The 14,389-nt window shown below is 43.1% G+C and overlaps 1 protein-coding gene across 4 annotated transcripts in view; it reads right to left on the bottom strand.

Annotated features, from left to right (window-relative positions):
• Col14a1 (collagen type XIV alpha 1 chain) overlaps positions 1-14,389 on the bottom strand; it is a 216,034-nt gene that overhangs the window by 28,184 nt on the left and 173,461 nt on the right. For all 4 annotated transcript variants that reach the window (XM_021650061.2, XM_021650060.2, XM_060389409.1 and 1 more), the window contains exons 41-44: positions 12,679-12,732; positions 12,076-12,147; positions 3,597-3,632; positions 2,575-2,641 (exon numbers count right to left, since the gene is read on the bottom strand). In XM_021650061.2, the coding sequence (XP_021505736.1) occupies positions 2,575-2,641; positions 3,597-3,632; positions 12,076-12,147; positions 12,679-12,732 (229 nt within the window). The remainder of the gene's footprint in view (positions 1-2,574; positions 2,642-3,596; positions 3,633-12,075; positions 12,148-12,678; positions 12,733-14,389) is intronic.

A 14,389-nucleotide genomic window follows, 5' to 3' on the forward strand; every position in this document is an offset into this window, starting at 1 on the left:
TGTTAACGGCTGGGCTACATTCAAGTCACATCTCATGTGTTTGGAATTTCATAGTTCACGTCAGCATTACAATAAACATCACTGAACAGAAGTCATAAATTTTGTACTCACCCCAACATTTATCTGACCCCTGAACCCTCACCCCCTCATGCGGCTGCCTTTTTTCCCCAGCAATTTCCCTCCACATTACTTACTTGTTTTTGTTCCAACCCACAGAGCCTGCTCCACCCTCTTGCTCTCAAATCCCCAGACAAGACCTCTGTCTACACTCAACTCTTGTTTCCAAGACAGTTTTTCAAGAACCTTGCCTGGGCTCCAGCTGCAGGCTGCCCCTGTCCTAGGCTTAAAAAAAAAAAAATCCTGATGCTCTCTCTTGTAACCCCTTAACTCCGTATGTTTGGAAAAATGAATTTAAACAATTACAAGTAATGCCCTAATACCATAATAGTTCATTTTCCGTCATCTTTGGGGGTGACATTTTCCCACAAAGGTGACTATTATCCATCTTGACTTTTTAAAAATAAGTTGTTCATTTATTATTATTTTGGTGTCTAGGGCCACCCACTCTTTTGTGGCTTTATTTGGAGGAGGGGAAGTCTTTGTTTCTCAGATAAGGAGGTCTCATGCATCTCACGCTGGCCTTCATTAGCTCTGTAGCTGAGGATGTCTGGGGATTTCTCATCTTCCTGCCGCCACATCTAACATGCTAGGACTGCAGGCATGCATCCCAGCCTGGTGTGTGTGGTGCTGGAATCAAACCTAAGCCCTCACACATATAAGGCCACACTCTTCCAACTGAGCTACATCCGCAGATTTTAGGGAGTTCATTTAACACATGGAATGCATTCCTTTCTTAAACATTGATCTATGACTGTGCTCTGGAGCCCTCTGCTGATTCAATCAGCAGGCACGGCCGATGCTGTTTGGTCAGGTAAGGCACCTGTCTTTTCCACTTCCTTCTTTGATAGGAGCCGTCATTCATCACTTCCACAGCTGTTGCCACTCTGCCTTCTCCCCATTTCCTATATGCCTCTTAGCATAATTCTTCAACTAAGAACTAAAACCCAGTTGACTGAGCTTGTATGGAAGTATATGTAAGCCATGCTCAGCATGAGAACTTAAGCAGCACAGGGGAAAACAGAGCCACAGAGCCGTGTTTAAGGAGACAGCCAAGGTGTAGCAGATGGCGCCATTTCCTTCCATGACAGCTGCAGTGGAAGGAGGGCCCTCTCTGTGACACATTCCTTTCAGCTCTTGTCTCACTTCTGACTCCTCCACTCCCAGAAGTCATTCATCAAAGTCTGGGAATTTCTAAGGGAGAAAACTCTAAAAGTGACTGAAGTCTAGTCTCCCTTGTAGAATGTACTGTTTTAAAGATCTTATATTGTCACAAATTGAAACTGTTTTGTTTAATTGGTAAATTTTCTCTTGCACTGCTCTGGGCATTATAGAATTGGATACAGCACACAGAAGAGGACAGCTGTGTTTGGTGATGGGAGCTCTGCTCTCCTTCTGCACTGATATTTTTGCCAGAGTGCAAGTCCACATCTCTCCATCCACACCTCCCCAGGGTAGGATCTTGGTTTATCCCAAAGGAACAGGTGGAATTTTGGATCTTACCAGCAGACCTCCTTGGCACTTGCTGAGCTCTACTGGCCTCCGGCCCAAAGTTCTCTGAGTTAAAGTAAATACAACCCCGAGGCAGATAAGGAAACTACCCTGAAAATGCCATCCCAGGAGGAGGAAGTTGCTGTCAGAGTGGGGAGGGGTGAGCAATAGAGCTTGGCTAGAGTTGCGTGGGTCTTAGAGGAATTTTTGTTTTTACTTGGCCTCAAATATTCTGGAACTAAACATATTCGTGGCAAAGAGAAGGGTTCATCCTAGTAACCTTGTGGTTAGATTTTTGAGACAAAATATATAAAATAAGTGGGCATATGTACAAAATGGGTGAGTATAGGAATCTGTTGCTGTACTAAGTGCTGTTGAAATGCTCAGGTTTGAAAATAAAGGAAGTGGAATAAAGGTTACAGCAAGTGTGTTCTGGTATGATTTTGGGAATGATGCCCAACTGTCATATCAGATGTCATATCAACCCTATGGGTATGTGTATATTTTGGCATACAGCCTAAGGAATCAAAGGAAGGGCCTTGGGCTAACCAACACTAATGGATAAGGAAGGGAAAGTGATTAAAATCGCTGAGCCAGTAGAAACAAACACCACGGTCATCTTGAATCTAACTCAGACTGGAAGTCTTTAAGTGTTTAACACTTGAAAAAATACCTATCCATTTGATGGGAGAAGGAGAAATGGAAGATCCAATCAGAGCAGTTAAATTAAATGTTCATATGCAAATCAACGGTTCTTGGACTGAGGAAGTGGAGGTCGGGCTCCTGTGCCATCATTGTAAAGCTCTGGAGCAATCTCTTAGGCTGGTAGAGGGGGGACGTGAAAAACTATTCATACCAAGCAATCAGAGATTTAGAGGGTCTTCCTTGGTCTGTCTAGTCTCAGGAAGAAAATCTTCCCTCGGACAGGAATGAGGCACGACGCGGATGGCCAGCAAGTGCACTTACTCTGGATGAGCTGCTCACATACTTGACGCGCCACTGCCCTCACCATGGCTTGAGACTGCAGGTCTCCCTGGATGGGAAGAAAGCACATTCCTCAGGTTCCTCAGGCACAGCCATATGCTCAACCACACAGCCAGGACAGAGTTGACCTGACCCAGTGTTTCCACCAAGACGCTAGGCTGCTAGCAACACGGAGGGCAAACCACTATGGCTAATTGCCGCAGAGGATTCACCCAGGATTCAAGGTCCCTGAAAGTCTTTGCTTATCAAATTCAGTTAAATTTGATAAGTTCAGTTTCAAGTTCAGTTAAACATTTTCAGTCCCAGATTCTGAAAAATATTAACAATATCTAAACATACTCATACATACTTGATGCCTTCTCAAGTGGTGGCTCATTTAATACTAATAACAACTCATAAAAACCGATAAGCCTGTGTTACAGCTAATGAGCATTAAACACATTACCTAAATGTTCACAGAAATAACCTGTTGAACCTGAGACCAGTGTTGTTTCTATCACAGCCAAGAACACAATTACATTAGAAGCCTCACAATTTCTACAGGAAGGAGCAGGGGCCGAAATTAAAGTCATTTGAATTTTAGGGCCTCTTTTTTGACTCTATCAACCACTGTCTTGCTTCATGCCAATACTGTGGCATCAGGAAAATGGGCATCCCGTGCCACTGGCTGGCATTAGTATAGAGCCATCTGCATCGATTATAGCAGCCTTTTACAACTATTACATTATTTCTATCTTAGCTCCACTTTGTGAGTTAGGTAAGTTTGATTCCCCTTTGAGGAATGAGCTCAAGTTCAAGGAGCCAGATGACAGCAGGTCCACAAACTAGAAATTCTCTCCTGGCCTCCAACCCACCCTAGAGGTTCTCCCTGGGAAATGTGCTTCTCTATGAAAGACTAGTAGAACAGCAGTGAATACCACAGCCAGCAACAGCCATTCTTCACTAGGCTTAGGCAAGAGCTATGTGCAACCACCTGTAGCCAGCCACACCCTCAGATGACTTACTCGTTCACCTCGCTCTCCCTTTGGTCCGGGGACACCCTGTAAGAGTGAAGCATAAACCTCAAGTTACTGACAATGCTGTACTCAATGATGAGTCACAAGAGAGCACCTTTTCCTAGCTGACGAGGGTGTCTTGCCCAAACATGGGTGCAAACACTTAGGCAACGGGAATAAACAGACAGCAACCTTAGTCCCTGAGGTGAAGGGCTTATTTATGCACTTTCTTCCTCTGGGTCTTTCGTGCAGAGATGTGGCAGTCTAGAGCTATGGAAGTGGAACGAATGGGGAGGCTGTACTGCCGAATAACCGCGGTGTCCACCAGTGATACCTTCACAGCTCCCTACACCAAACAGCCACTGGACTCTGCAGACTGCTTCATAACGATTCCACAATCCCCTTCTTAAAAAATGTTTTTCCCCAAGTTGTATAAAACCATATCTGTAAGAAAGGCAAAGAACATCTCTTAATCTAGCAGTAAAAAAAGAGAGATGACATCTGTGAAATGCCACGGCCTCATTCTGCTGTTCTGCTTCCTCTCCAGAAATGGCATGGTTCTCCCTGAAGCTCATGTGTGTATCCTCAGCTGAATTCCTATTTAAGACCATGGATTCACTTCATTTGACAATAAGAAATTTTACTACTACTGTAAAATATTTACCAAAAAAAATCACAATGTTTTCAGTGTTTCTGCAATAAAATATGGTTATAAATGAAAAACAGGTGCCCTCAGAAGGCAGTCATATTTCTATGCCAAGTCATAGGCAATGTGGATGTGATATTTTCATAATTACTCCTAAGAGTGAGGATAGAGTCTGTAGATGGAACACACCACATTGTCAGCTTGTTTCCTGCTTACTTCAGTCTGAACAGGTCCCATAGCAAACTCAGTATGGAGTCCAAGCTGGCAGTTCTTATACCCGTCAGAATGGCTAAGGTAAAAAACTCAAGTGACAACACATGCTGGAGAAGATGTGGAGAAAGGAGGACCCTCCTCCATTGCTCTTAGGAATGTAAACTTACACAGCCACTTTGGAAAGCAATCTGGTGCTTTCTCAGAAAATTAGGAGTAGCGCTACCTCAAGATCTAGCTATACCACTTGTAGACATATATCCAAAATATGCACAATTATACAGCAAGGATATTTGCTCAGCCATGTTCATAGCAGTGTTGTTTGTAATAGCCAGAAGCTGGAAACAACCCAGATGTCCCTCACTTGAGGAATGGATATAGAAATTGTGGTACACTTACACAATGGAATACTACTCAGCAATTAAAAACAAAAAAATCATGAAATTTGCAGGCAAATGATGGGAACTAGAAAAGATCATCCTGAGTGAGGTATCCCAGAAGCAGAATGACATGCATGGTATATACTCACTTATAAGTGGATATTAGACATATAATATAGGATAATCATACTAAAATCTGTACACCTAAAGAAGCTAAGCAAGAAGGAGGACACTGGGTAAATTCTCAATCCTCACTCAGAAAGGTAAACGGGATAGACGTTGGAAGAGGGAGAAAACAGGGAACAGGACAGGAGCCTACCACAGAGGGCCTCTGAAAGACTCTACCCATCAGGATATTAAAGCAGATGCTGAGACTCATAGCCAAACTTTGGGAAGAGTACAGAAAATCTTATGAAAGAAGGAAGAATTAGTAAGACCTGGAGGGAATAGGAGCTCCACAAGGAGAGCAACAGAACCAAAAAAATTGAGCACAGGGGTCTTTTCTGAGACTGATAATCCAACCAAGGACCATTCATGGAGGTAACCTAGAACCCCTGCACAGATGTAGCCCACGGAAGCTCTGTCTCCAAGTTGGTACCCTAGTAAGGGGAACAGGGGCTGTCTCTGACATGAACTCAGTGGTTGGCTCTTTGGTTACCTCCCCCTGAAGGGAGTATGTGTCAGTCTTATCAGGCTACAGAGGAAGACAGTCCTGATGACCCCTAATAGCCTAGGGTCAGACGGAAGGGGAAGAGGACATCCCTTATTGGGGGACTTGAGGAGGGGCATGGGAGAAGAAGAGGGAGGGAAGGTAGGATTTGGAGGGGATGAGGGAGGGGCTACAGCTGGAATACAAAGTGGATAAACTGTAATAAATAAGAAATAAATTTTTCCCATCAGAACAGCTAAGATCAAAAACTCAAGTGACAACACATACTGGAGAGGATGTGGATAAAGAGGAACTCTACTCCATTGCTTGTGGGAATGAAAACTTGTACAACCACTTTGGAAATCAATCTGACACTTTCTTAGACAAATAGGAATAGTGCTACCTCAAGACCCAGCTATAACACTCCTAGGCATATATCCAAAAGATGTTCAAGTATACAAGGACATTTGTTCAACCATGTTCGTAGCAGCTTTATTTGTAATAGTCAGAAGCAGGAAACAACCCAGATGTCCCTCAGTTGAAGAATAGACACAGAAATTGTGGTACATTTACTTACCCAAAGGAATACTACTCAACAATTAAAAACAAAGAAATGATGAAATTTGCAGGCAAATGATGGGAACTAGAAAAGATCATCCTGAGTGAAATATCGCAGAAGCAGAAAGACACACATGGTATATACTCACTTATAAGTGGATATTAAATGTATAATAGAGGATAATCATACTAAAGTCTGTACACCTAAAGATGCTAAGCAAGAAGGAGGACCCTGGGTAAAATCATCAATCCTCATTCAGAAAAGAAATGAGATGGACATCGGAAGAGGGAGAAAACAGGAAACAGGACAGAAGCCTATCACAGAGGGCCTCTGAAAGACTCCACCCAGCAGGAAACAAAACATATGCTGAGACTCATAGCCAAACTTTGGGCAGAATGCAGAGAATCTTATGAAAGAAGAGGGAGATAGAAAGACCTGGTGGGAACAGGAGCTCCACAAGGGGAGCAACAGAACCAAAAAATCTGGGCACAGGGGTCTTTTCTGAGACTGATACTCCAAACAAGGACCATGCACGGAGATAAAGTTAGAACTTTATCTAAAAGCACAGAAGTAGCCCAAGCCAACTCAGCATCCAAGAGGGTTTCCCGATAATAGAACCAGGGACCATCTCTGACATGAACTCATGGGCTGACTCTTGGATCGCCTACACCTGAGAAGGAAGCAGCTTTACCAGTCCACAGAAGAAGACAAGAAGCCAGTCCTGATGAGACCTGATAGACTATGGTCAGATGGAAGGGAAGGAAGACCTACTCTATCATTGGACTGAGGAAGGGACACAGGAAAAGAAGAGAAAGGCAGGGTAGGATTGGGAGGGAATGGGGGTGGGGGATACAGCAGGGATACAAAGTGAATAAACTGTAATTACTAAAACACACACACACACACACAAAAAGAAAATGTAAGACTGGCTCCTCAATCTACTTAAAGTCTCCAAGTTTTCTTCTTAAAGCAGGGCTATCCAACAAAGGGATCTCTAGAGTAGAAACCTCATAGTTTATAATCTCATGACATGCTGATGGTTTGGAAATATGCAGACAAAGAGCTTAAAGAGGACTGCAGCTCTAGGAAGAACGCGACTCCTGCCTGGCATGTGAGCTGCACAAGGCTGGGTCTGTGTCCAGCTAAGGGATTTCCATATCCCCAGCTCCCGAGACCACCTGTGACGGGCCAGGAGCTCACACATGTGTGTTAACTGAATGAATGGTTGGGTTTCATTTCAAATCTGCATCACTAGCCAATCTGTACTTTGCTTTGACTACAAGATTGAGAAGAGACAGAAGAAAAAACATTAGAAAAGTGTTGATTGTGTTTAAAAATACCCAACTTCCATCAAAAAAATTGGTTTGCAAAAATAAGGGTTATGAAACTGTCTCTCTCTTCTCCTTTCTCCCTGCCTCTCCCTCCCTTAATCTCTCCCTCCCACTCTCCCTGTGTGTACAGCCTAAATTAGTTTTGTAAATAAATGGACAAGCAATGCCCTCTTCCCTTGCCACCTGCCAGCTCTGATTTCAACAGGACAAAATCCCACAGAAGACAGTGTCCATTGGCAGGTCCTATGGAGAGAAGCACTACTTATGACCCCTGTGTGGAAAAAAATAAAAAACCTTGGGGGCATTACACACAAACCCCAAACTAGCAGCCAAAATTAAATAACTGACATTTTCCTATGTTCCAAAATTATACAGTTTACTAATGAATACCTAGGTTGCCTTTGCCAACTACTGCTCTGGGTATTTCGTATGTACTCATTGGTTAACCCCTCCAATAGCCTTGTTATTTTTATCCCCACGATACTCCTGTCAGATTAATCCATGCAGTCCTTGTATCAACTACAAAAGATATTCCCAGTTCAAAGATTAGGAAAACCATGAATGCAGAGCTTAAATCATTTGCCCAAGATCACTCAATAAGAGATATGGAAGAGCTGGAACTTGAGGTGAATCTGTGGACTTCTGGACCAGGTTCTCTCTGTTGCTCGGCTAGAAGAGAACTGGGTTCACAAAAGCCATGAGACAGATCTTCTATCCCAATAAAGACAACATTTTTCTAATGCAAAAAAAAAAAAAAAAAAAAAAAAAAAAAAAACATACCACACCCCCACAAACCTCATTCTTGTAATTCAGAGTCAAGTCCTGACTTGAGCCATTTTAAATAATCGATTTTGAACAAGCATGGTGGTGCACACACATGTAATCATAGTTTTGAGGCTGCAGTACTGCCTTGATTTCAAGCCCTACCTGGGCTACACAGTGAGATCTTGTGTTAAAACACAAACAAAAACAAAACAGCAACAATAAAAAGAAACTCAGCCTTGGACACTTTAATTTCAATCCCAGCAGGTCTTCCCACATTATCTTTGGTTTCCTTTGTTGTATCAGGATGTTTGAAAATATTTGATATTTAAAGAAAGAAATCAGAGACCAAACTTGGTTGGTGAAGTAAATAGACATCTACTGGCAGATTCTGGTACAAAGAGATAGATGCGTTTAATTAGGCCTGAAATTTCCCAAACTCTGTCTCATGGTGTTTGTTACTGAGTCACTAAAAGACACAGATGTGCAGTCTCAGTGAAAGTTTTCCTTAGTGAAATAGTACATACAGCAAGTAACTACTTGTGATCCTGACTTCACTGACATATTTCCTTTGATTATTTTTGCAAAGTGAAACAAACAAACAAAATAAAAATTCCTGAGCACATGAAGGTCCATAACTCCATCAAGGTATATTTTGAGGGAAAACACATAGTTCCTGCAGATGGAGGCAGGAAAAAATGGCGTTATTTTCCCTTTAATTTCAGGAACACTTGGAATGTAAAGAAATACAGTAGCTACATTCATAGAGTCATGGAAGTTTGGGTCTGAAAGGGAGAGAATGATCTCATAGTCCAAGTCCCACATGTTGAAGACGCCTGTTATACAAACCAACCCTCAGCGGGCCTCAAAACAGTCACCACCCTCACCCCAAACCAGCAAGAGTAACTTTGTCTCCCTGAACAACAGCCTAAGAACATAAACGCCCTCTCCTCTCTTTGCCTCTCCTTCCCTACACCGTTCCCACTCTCTTTCTCTCTTCCCCCCTCTTTCTTCCCCTTCTTCTCACAAATACGTAAAAGTGCTCTATGTCTCCAATGATAAAGAGGTATACAAGCATGGCAATAAAATCCCTGACTTCCAGGAGCTATCATTCAGTCACGAGACAGACAACAGGAGCCAGAAGATGTGGCAAGTGCCTGAAATAGGGAGGATTTACATAAGATGGAGGCTAGATGATTTGGTTCAGTTATGTGGCTCCTATAGGTAGGACTGTTCACACCAGAGCCCCCACCTAGGTGCAAGGTATTTGGACATTTTACACAAGACTCTTTAAATAATGAGCTTACCTACTGGAGCATGTGGCCACAGCAGTAAGAAGCCTTTTCACAGACCTCATCATGCATGTGAACCATGGCAGGGAGGCACTATATTTAAGCCAATGCCTAGGGAAGAATTAGAAGCTTGGCAGCAGCCCTGCTCGTCTGCCCCAATGAGCTGGTGTGGAAGCACAGGAGAGTAAGTATTGTTGGCATATACCATCGGAAAGACACTGCTGCTTTCTGTGGCACAGTTTGTCTTTCTTGGTTCCTTTCTCTTATTTTCCTAGACAGATATCTATGGGAAATCAATCAAGGCCTTAACAGCCCAGCACAGAGCCTGCTCTAATAATCATACCACCCTGGCAGCCTGTGGGCATGTAAGAGTTGGCAGCCTGGACACAGGGAAAATCCTGAACTCCAGCGCAGAGAACATCTTGCTGTGGGTCAGAAATACACAAGCTGACTGTGGCACCCCTACCCAACAGCTATAGACCACTTTCTGTTTCTAACAGAAGTGTCCATGGCATGAGGTCTCTCTTGAAGCCATTAAATGCCTTGCTATGCTGATGGGTGATAAAATTAACATTGGGTGATTTATTTGCAGAGAATGTGTTGGTATTTCTGCATGTCCCATGTTTAGAGTCTAATGCAGATACACACTAGGCCAGATGGGCAAATGAGGAAGTGTCATCCTTATCAATAAATCCTATCCTGACTCTGGCCCTCTACACCCCATTTAAATTCTCCCAAGACTTTGGTGCCTGCGCCATGCCATCTTCTGTTCCTTTTCATCCTGTCCCTCTTGGCTCGGGACCAATCATAGCTTGTGTTTCCATAGCCTGAGTAAGAAAACATAGTCCTGGGAGATGCCAGTGAAAAAAGGGCCTCCTTCTCCTCCTGCCCAGATAGCTTTGCTTACTCTGTCTAACCTCAGTAAAGTAACATCCTACGGAGAGGATGCCCCAACCTCTCTGATGCCCTAAATGCTGCTGTGGATCTGCTGGACTAAGCATGCACTTCCTTGGAAACTTGTTTAACTGGGGCCTTGGTCCCCAGTTAAATTCAGGAGGATGAATTCTAGAACTCTGATTCTCAAGGAACAGAGTGAAACCTAATAGAGGAACATTTTTAAGATTTTCTGGTGTGAAATAGATGAGTAGATGAATAGATATGATTGACAAAAAAGATGAGAGAGACAGAGAGATAACAGAGAAGCAGCCTGTTGTGCTTACTCGTAAGAGTATGTGTGTGTGCCTGTGCCTGTGCCTGTGTATGTTTCCACACACATGATCAAACATGGCAATGCCTTTTCAGTCAAAGAAGATATCTGAGAACAAAGTCATCCAGTTTCCTTTTGTGACCCAGTACTAGTCTGACTTGAAAACAGGACAGTCAAGAATATTTCAGATCCTGAGAAAGCAGTTAGAGGAAGAGCCCAGCTTTGTAAAGTGACTACTAAAGATGGTGTTTATGAGGATGTCTGCTCAGCCCCGTGTTCGTTTTTCTGGGCATGCCACAAGTATCTCTAGGTATGTGTCGGCTGCACCACAGCACAGAGGAGGACCTTACAGATTGAAAACTGTATTGAAAGGCATTCCAAGGATAAACAGTGACAGGAGCAGCTGTGAACCAAGTGGAAGAGAAGTGTCCTTTCTGATCTGACCTGGTGTTTCTGTTGTTTTCCTCTCAACAAGTGGAAAAGCTTCCCCACATGTTTGTAAGTGTGTCACTTCATGCAGCCTAAAGGACTTTATAAAGAGAATTTAGCTAAGGACTGGGGAATCTCCCAGAGAGATTATACAAGCAGGTCCTGGAGGGCAGGAATCTTTCCCACCTGTGGAAGAGGCATAGCCATGGAAAAAGATGACTCATTAGTAGAATTAAAAATGGAAGTGGCCACAAGCCAAGCTATGTGGCCAATATTGAAAAGCTAGAAAAGTCAAGAAAATAGATTTTTCCCAAGAGTCCCAGAAAGGAAATTCATCTCTCTCTCTCTCTCTCTCTCTCTCTCTCTCTCTCTCTCTCTCTCTCTCTCCCACATCATATCACAGCCTTTCAGCAGGTTTGCAGCGGAACAGGCTTCTCAATAGAAGAGTTGCTTTAATTTACTGGTAACTCAGTTAAAGCACAGGTGTTGTCGACATGCTGATATCTAAGCCTACACTGAGCATCTTGCAAGTCATAGAAAACATAAAGAATGGCTTTGGTGAGAATGCCACAGTGTCACACAGTTCACAGGTGAGGAAACATTATATTTTATAATTTATATATTTTGTATAAAACCTTTAGTTGTATATTTTTCCCTCTTGGGATTCAAGCAGTTTTTAATTCTCCATACGGTTGCTCAGGTATGGTTTATTAATTCCAACTCTTGTTTATAGGTAATAACAACTAAATTATATTTTTAATATATATTAAAAATTACATAATTCTTTGAGACAGTGTCTTTCTATTTAGCCCTGGCTGTCCTGGACCTTGCTATATAGACCAGGCTGATCCAAACTCCCAGAGATCTGTTGTCTGTGCATCTCAAGTGCTGGGATTAGAGGTGAGCACCACCGTGCTTGGCATCTGAAAAAGACATTTCTGATCCACAGAGATGCTGGTACACCCAAACATATAAATAAGCGACGAGAGGACATACATGCCACCCACACCACTGAGTACTTACAGGTGGCCCCAGGGCTCCCTGCGGTCCCATGCTGCCCGTGATCCCAGGTACACCAGGGGCTCCCGGAATGCCCTAAGATGGAAGAAGCAAGAAGTGGGACGAAGGTGAATATCCACATATACGACTGAGCAAGGCCAGCTTTCAAGCAAGGATAATGATGCCTGCCCCAATAGCTGCCTTCCCCATCTCCAGATGCTCTGGGTGTCGTTGCTCATTCCTGTGTCCAACGACCTGCTGCTGCTGCTGCTGCTGACCTCACTGGGTTAGGGCGGTTTAAGTCTCCATAGGATTGATTCTACCAATTCCAAGCCTTACTTACAGGTAATAACAACTAAATTAATGCAGACGAATTTACAGAAAACTAGCTCATTAAGTCATCAAACCATCTGGAAATGTTTGTTTGTTTGTTTGTTTTTAAGATGTTATGAGTCTGTATCAACAGACAAACTGTTTTTATAGAATAGGAAAAAAAAGGAAGCTGAAAAGGCCAGCAAAAGAACATTTCTAAAATAAATAAATGAATAAATAAATAAATAAATAAATAAATAAATAAATAAATGCTGTGGCGCAGAGTGCATCCTGGAACTTTCTAGAAATACTCACAATTGGCCCAGGTGGTCCTGGAGGTCCCGAGGAACCATCCTTCCCAGGAAATCCCTGAGGAAAAGAAATGGCATGTCACCCAAGTAGCTGGTACATGGCTTTCAGGAGAGGGTCATCAAATTCCTTTCAGCACCTAAGGCACACATCCTGCCACCTGCTCCGGACTAGCGAGGATGCGCTGCTGTTAGAGTCTTGTGGAGCTTGTTCCTGGCAGGCATTTTGTGTCTATTGGCTCTAACCAGTGGCTCAAGTGCAAGGACTGTAGGTGTGAGAAATGTCACTTACAAACTTAAATAGCAACTCATTTTCAGAAAGTTTATTAAACTAAGCATAGCAAATAAGCAAGTTCTATTCTTTTTAATTAATCCCCAGACCAAAAAAAGTGGATTAGTGTCTTTTAGGATTCCCAAGTCTTGGGTGGGGAGTGTCTCCTACAGGAAGTCTATTCTACATAAGGGAAGTGCGATTATCTGCAATTCTCAGCTCTTGAGAAGCAGAGGAGAATGAGGGCAGGGAGGCCTGCTGTGGTGACAATTTTGATCTGGGAATGCTCTATTGAGGGTCTTCAGTGGTCGGCTCAGCACTGGGTACATACTTGTTTCCCATTCCATTTCAGAAGGATGAAAAACAGTAAGTAAAACAGTCCCCTCAAAAAGTGATGTCCCTTAAGAAAAGGCCACTTTGAGACATTGGATATGTGTATACGTGTTTTTTTTATGGGTGTAAAAAATATTTAGCAGTTAGGATGGCTGACTCTCGCATCTATGGATGCTGGCCCTTCTGATGTGGTTAACATGAGAGAGAATCTTCAATCTAGATTTTATAAATTCATAGAAGTTTGCAAAATATTACTTCCTGCTATGGGGACAACAAACTTATCACCAAGAGATTCTTCTGTTGGAACCCTCAGTCCCATACCAAGCCACCTTGACTAGCATTCTTGCTCCCTCTCTGAACTCTTTTTCTGTCAGTTCCCACCATTTCTGCGATACCCTGTCCTTCTCCTCTTCTAACTCACCTTTATACCTGCGTCACTTCTTCCACCACAAAGTACCAAATAATGGTGTGGGGGAATGAGCAAGTTTGGGAGGTAGTCCAGAAGGCCACAAGGAGATGGCATAGGGTGAGTGTCCTGGAGAACCATGGGTCAGCCAGGTCCTTTCATCCATGCTTTCAAGCCTTACAATGCCAATGAGTCTTTGCACAAAAGGCAGCCAGCGGGGTTAAAGCTCACCTATATTTCTGCTTTCCCTTTTCTGCCTGGCACATTGCTTGGCTTCATTTCACAGCCTCCTCACAATCCAGTTGGAGCCTTATGCCTGAGTATTGGCCAGGAAAGGAGGCCAGTTCCAGCCTTGGCTCATAAACATTTCCTGTGGGTGATCTTCCACTTTTTAGTCCCCTGCTGCAGCAAATTTAGAGGCTGAGTCTGGAAGAGTGCTCCAAGGTAGACAGACTGCAAAATTATTATGTGGGGAAGAGACTCCTGCTCCTCCACCCACCCTTGCTGGTTGCTCGGGGTTGTGAACAAGAAACAGCCATTATTTGACTTATTTTCTTGTGCTGCACTGCATTCAGCCACTTATATGTTAGGGTCATTATGGTCATTATCTGAGGCCAATACATATGGTATTGTTGCTGTCATTTTATGATAGTTCTGGTTTTTCACTTTAGTCAAAATTAATTGGGGTTGGAACTGGGCATGATGGTA

This window comes from Meriones unguiculatus, chromosome 8 (assembly GCF_030254825.1).
Source record: "Meriones unguiculatus strain TT.TT164.6M chromosome 8, Bangor_MerUng_6.1, whole genome shotgun sequence".
Taxonomy (NCBI): domain Eukaryota; kingdom Metazoa; phylum Chordata; class Mammalia; order Rodentia; family Muridae; genus Meriones; species Meriones unguiculatus.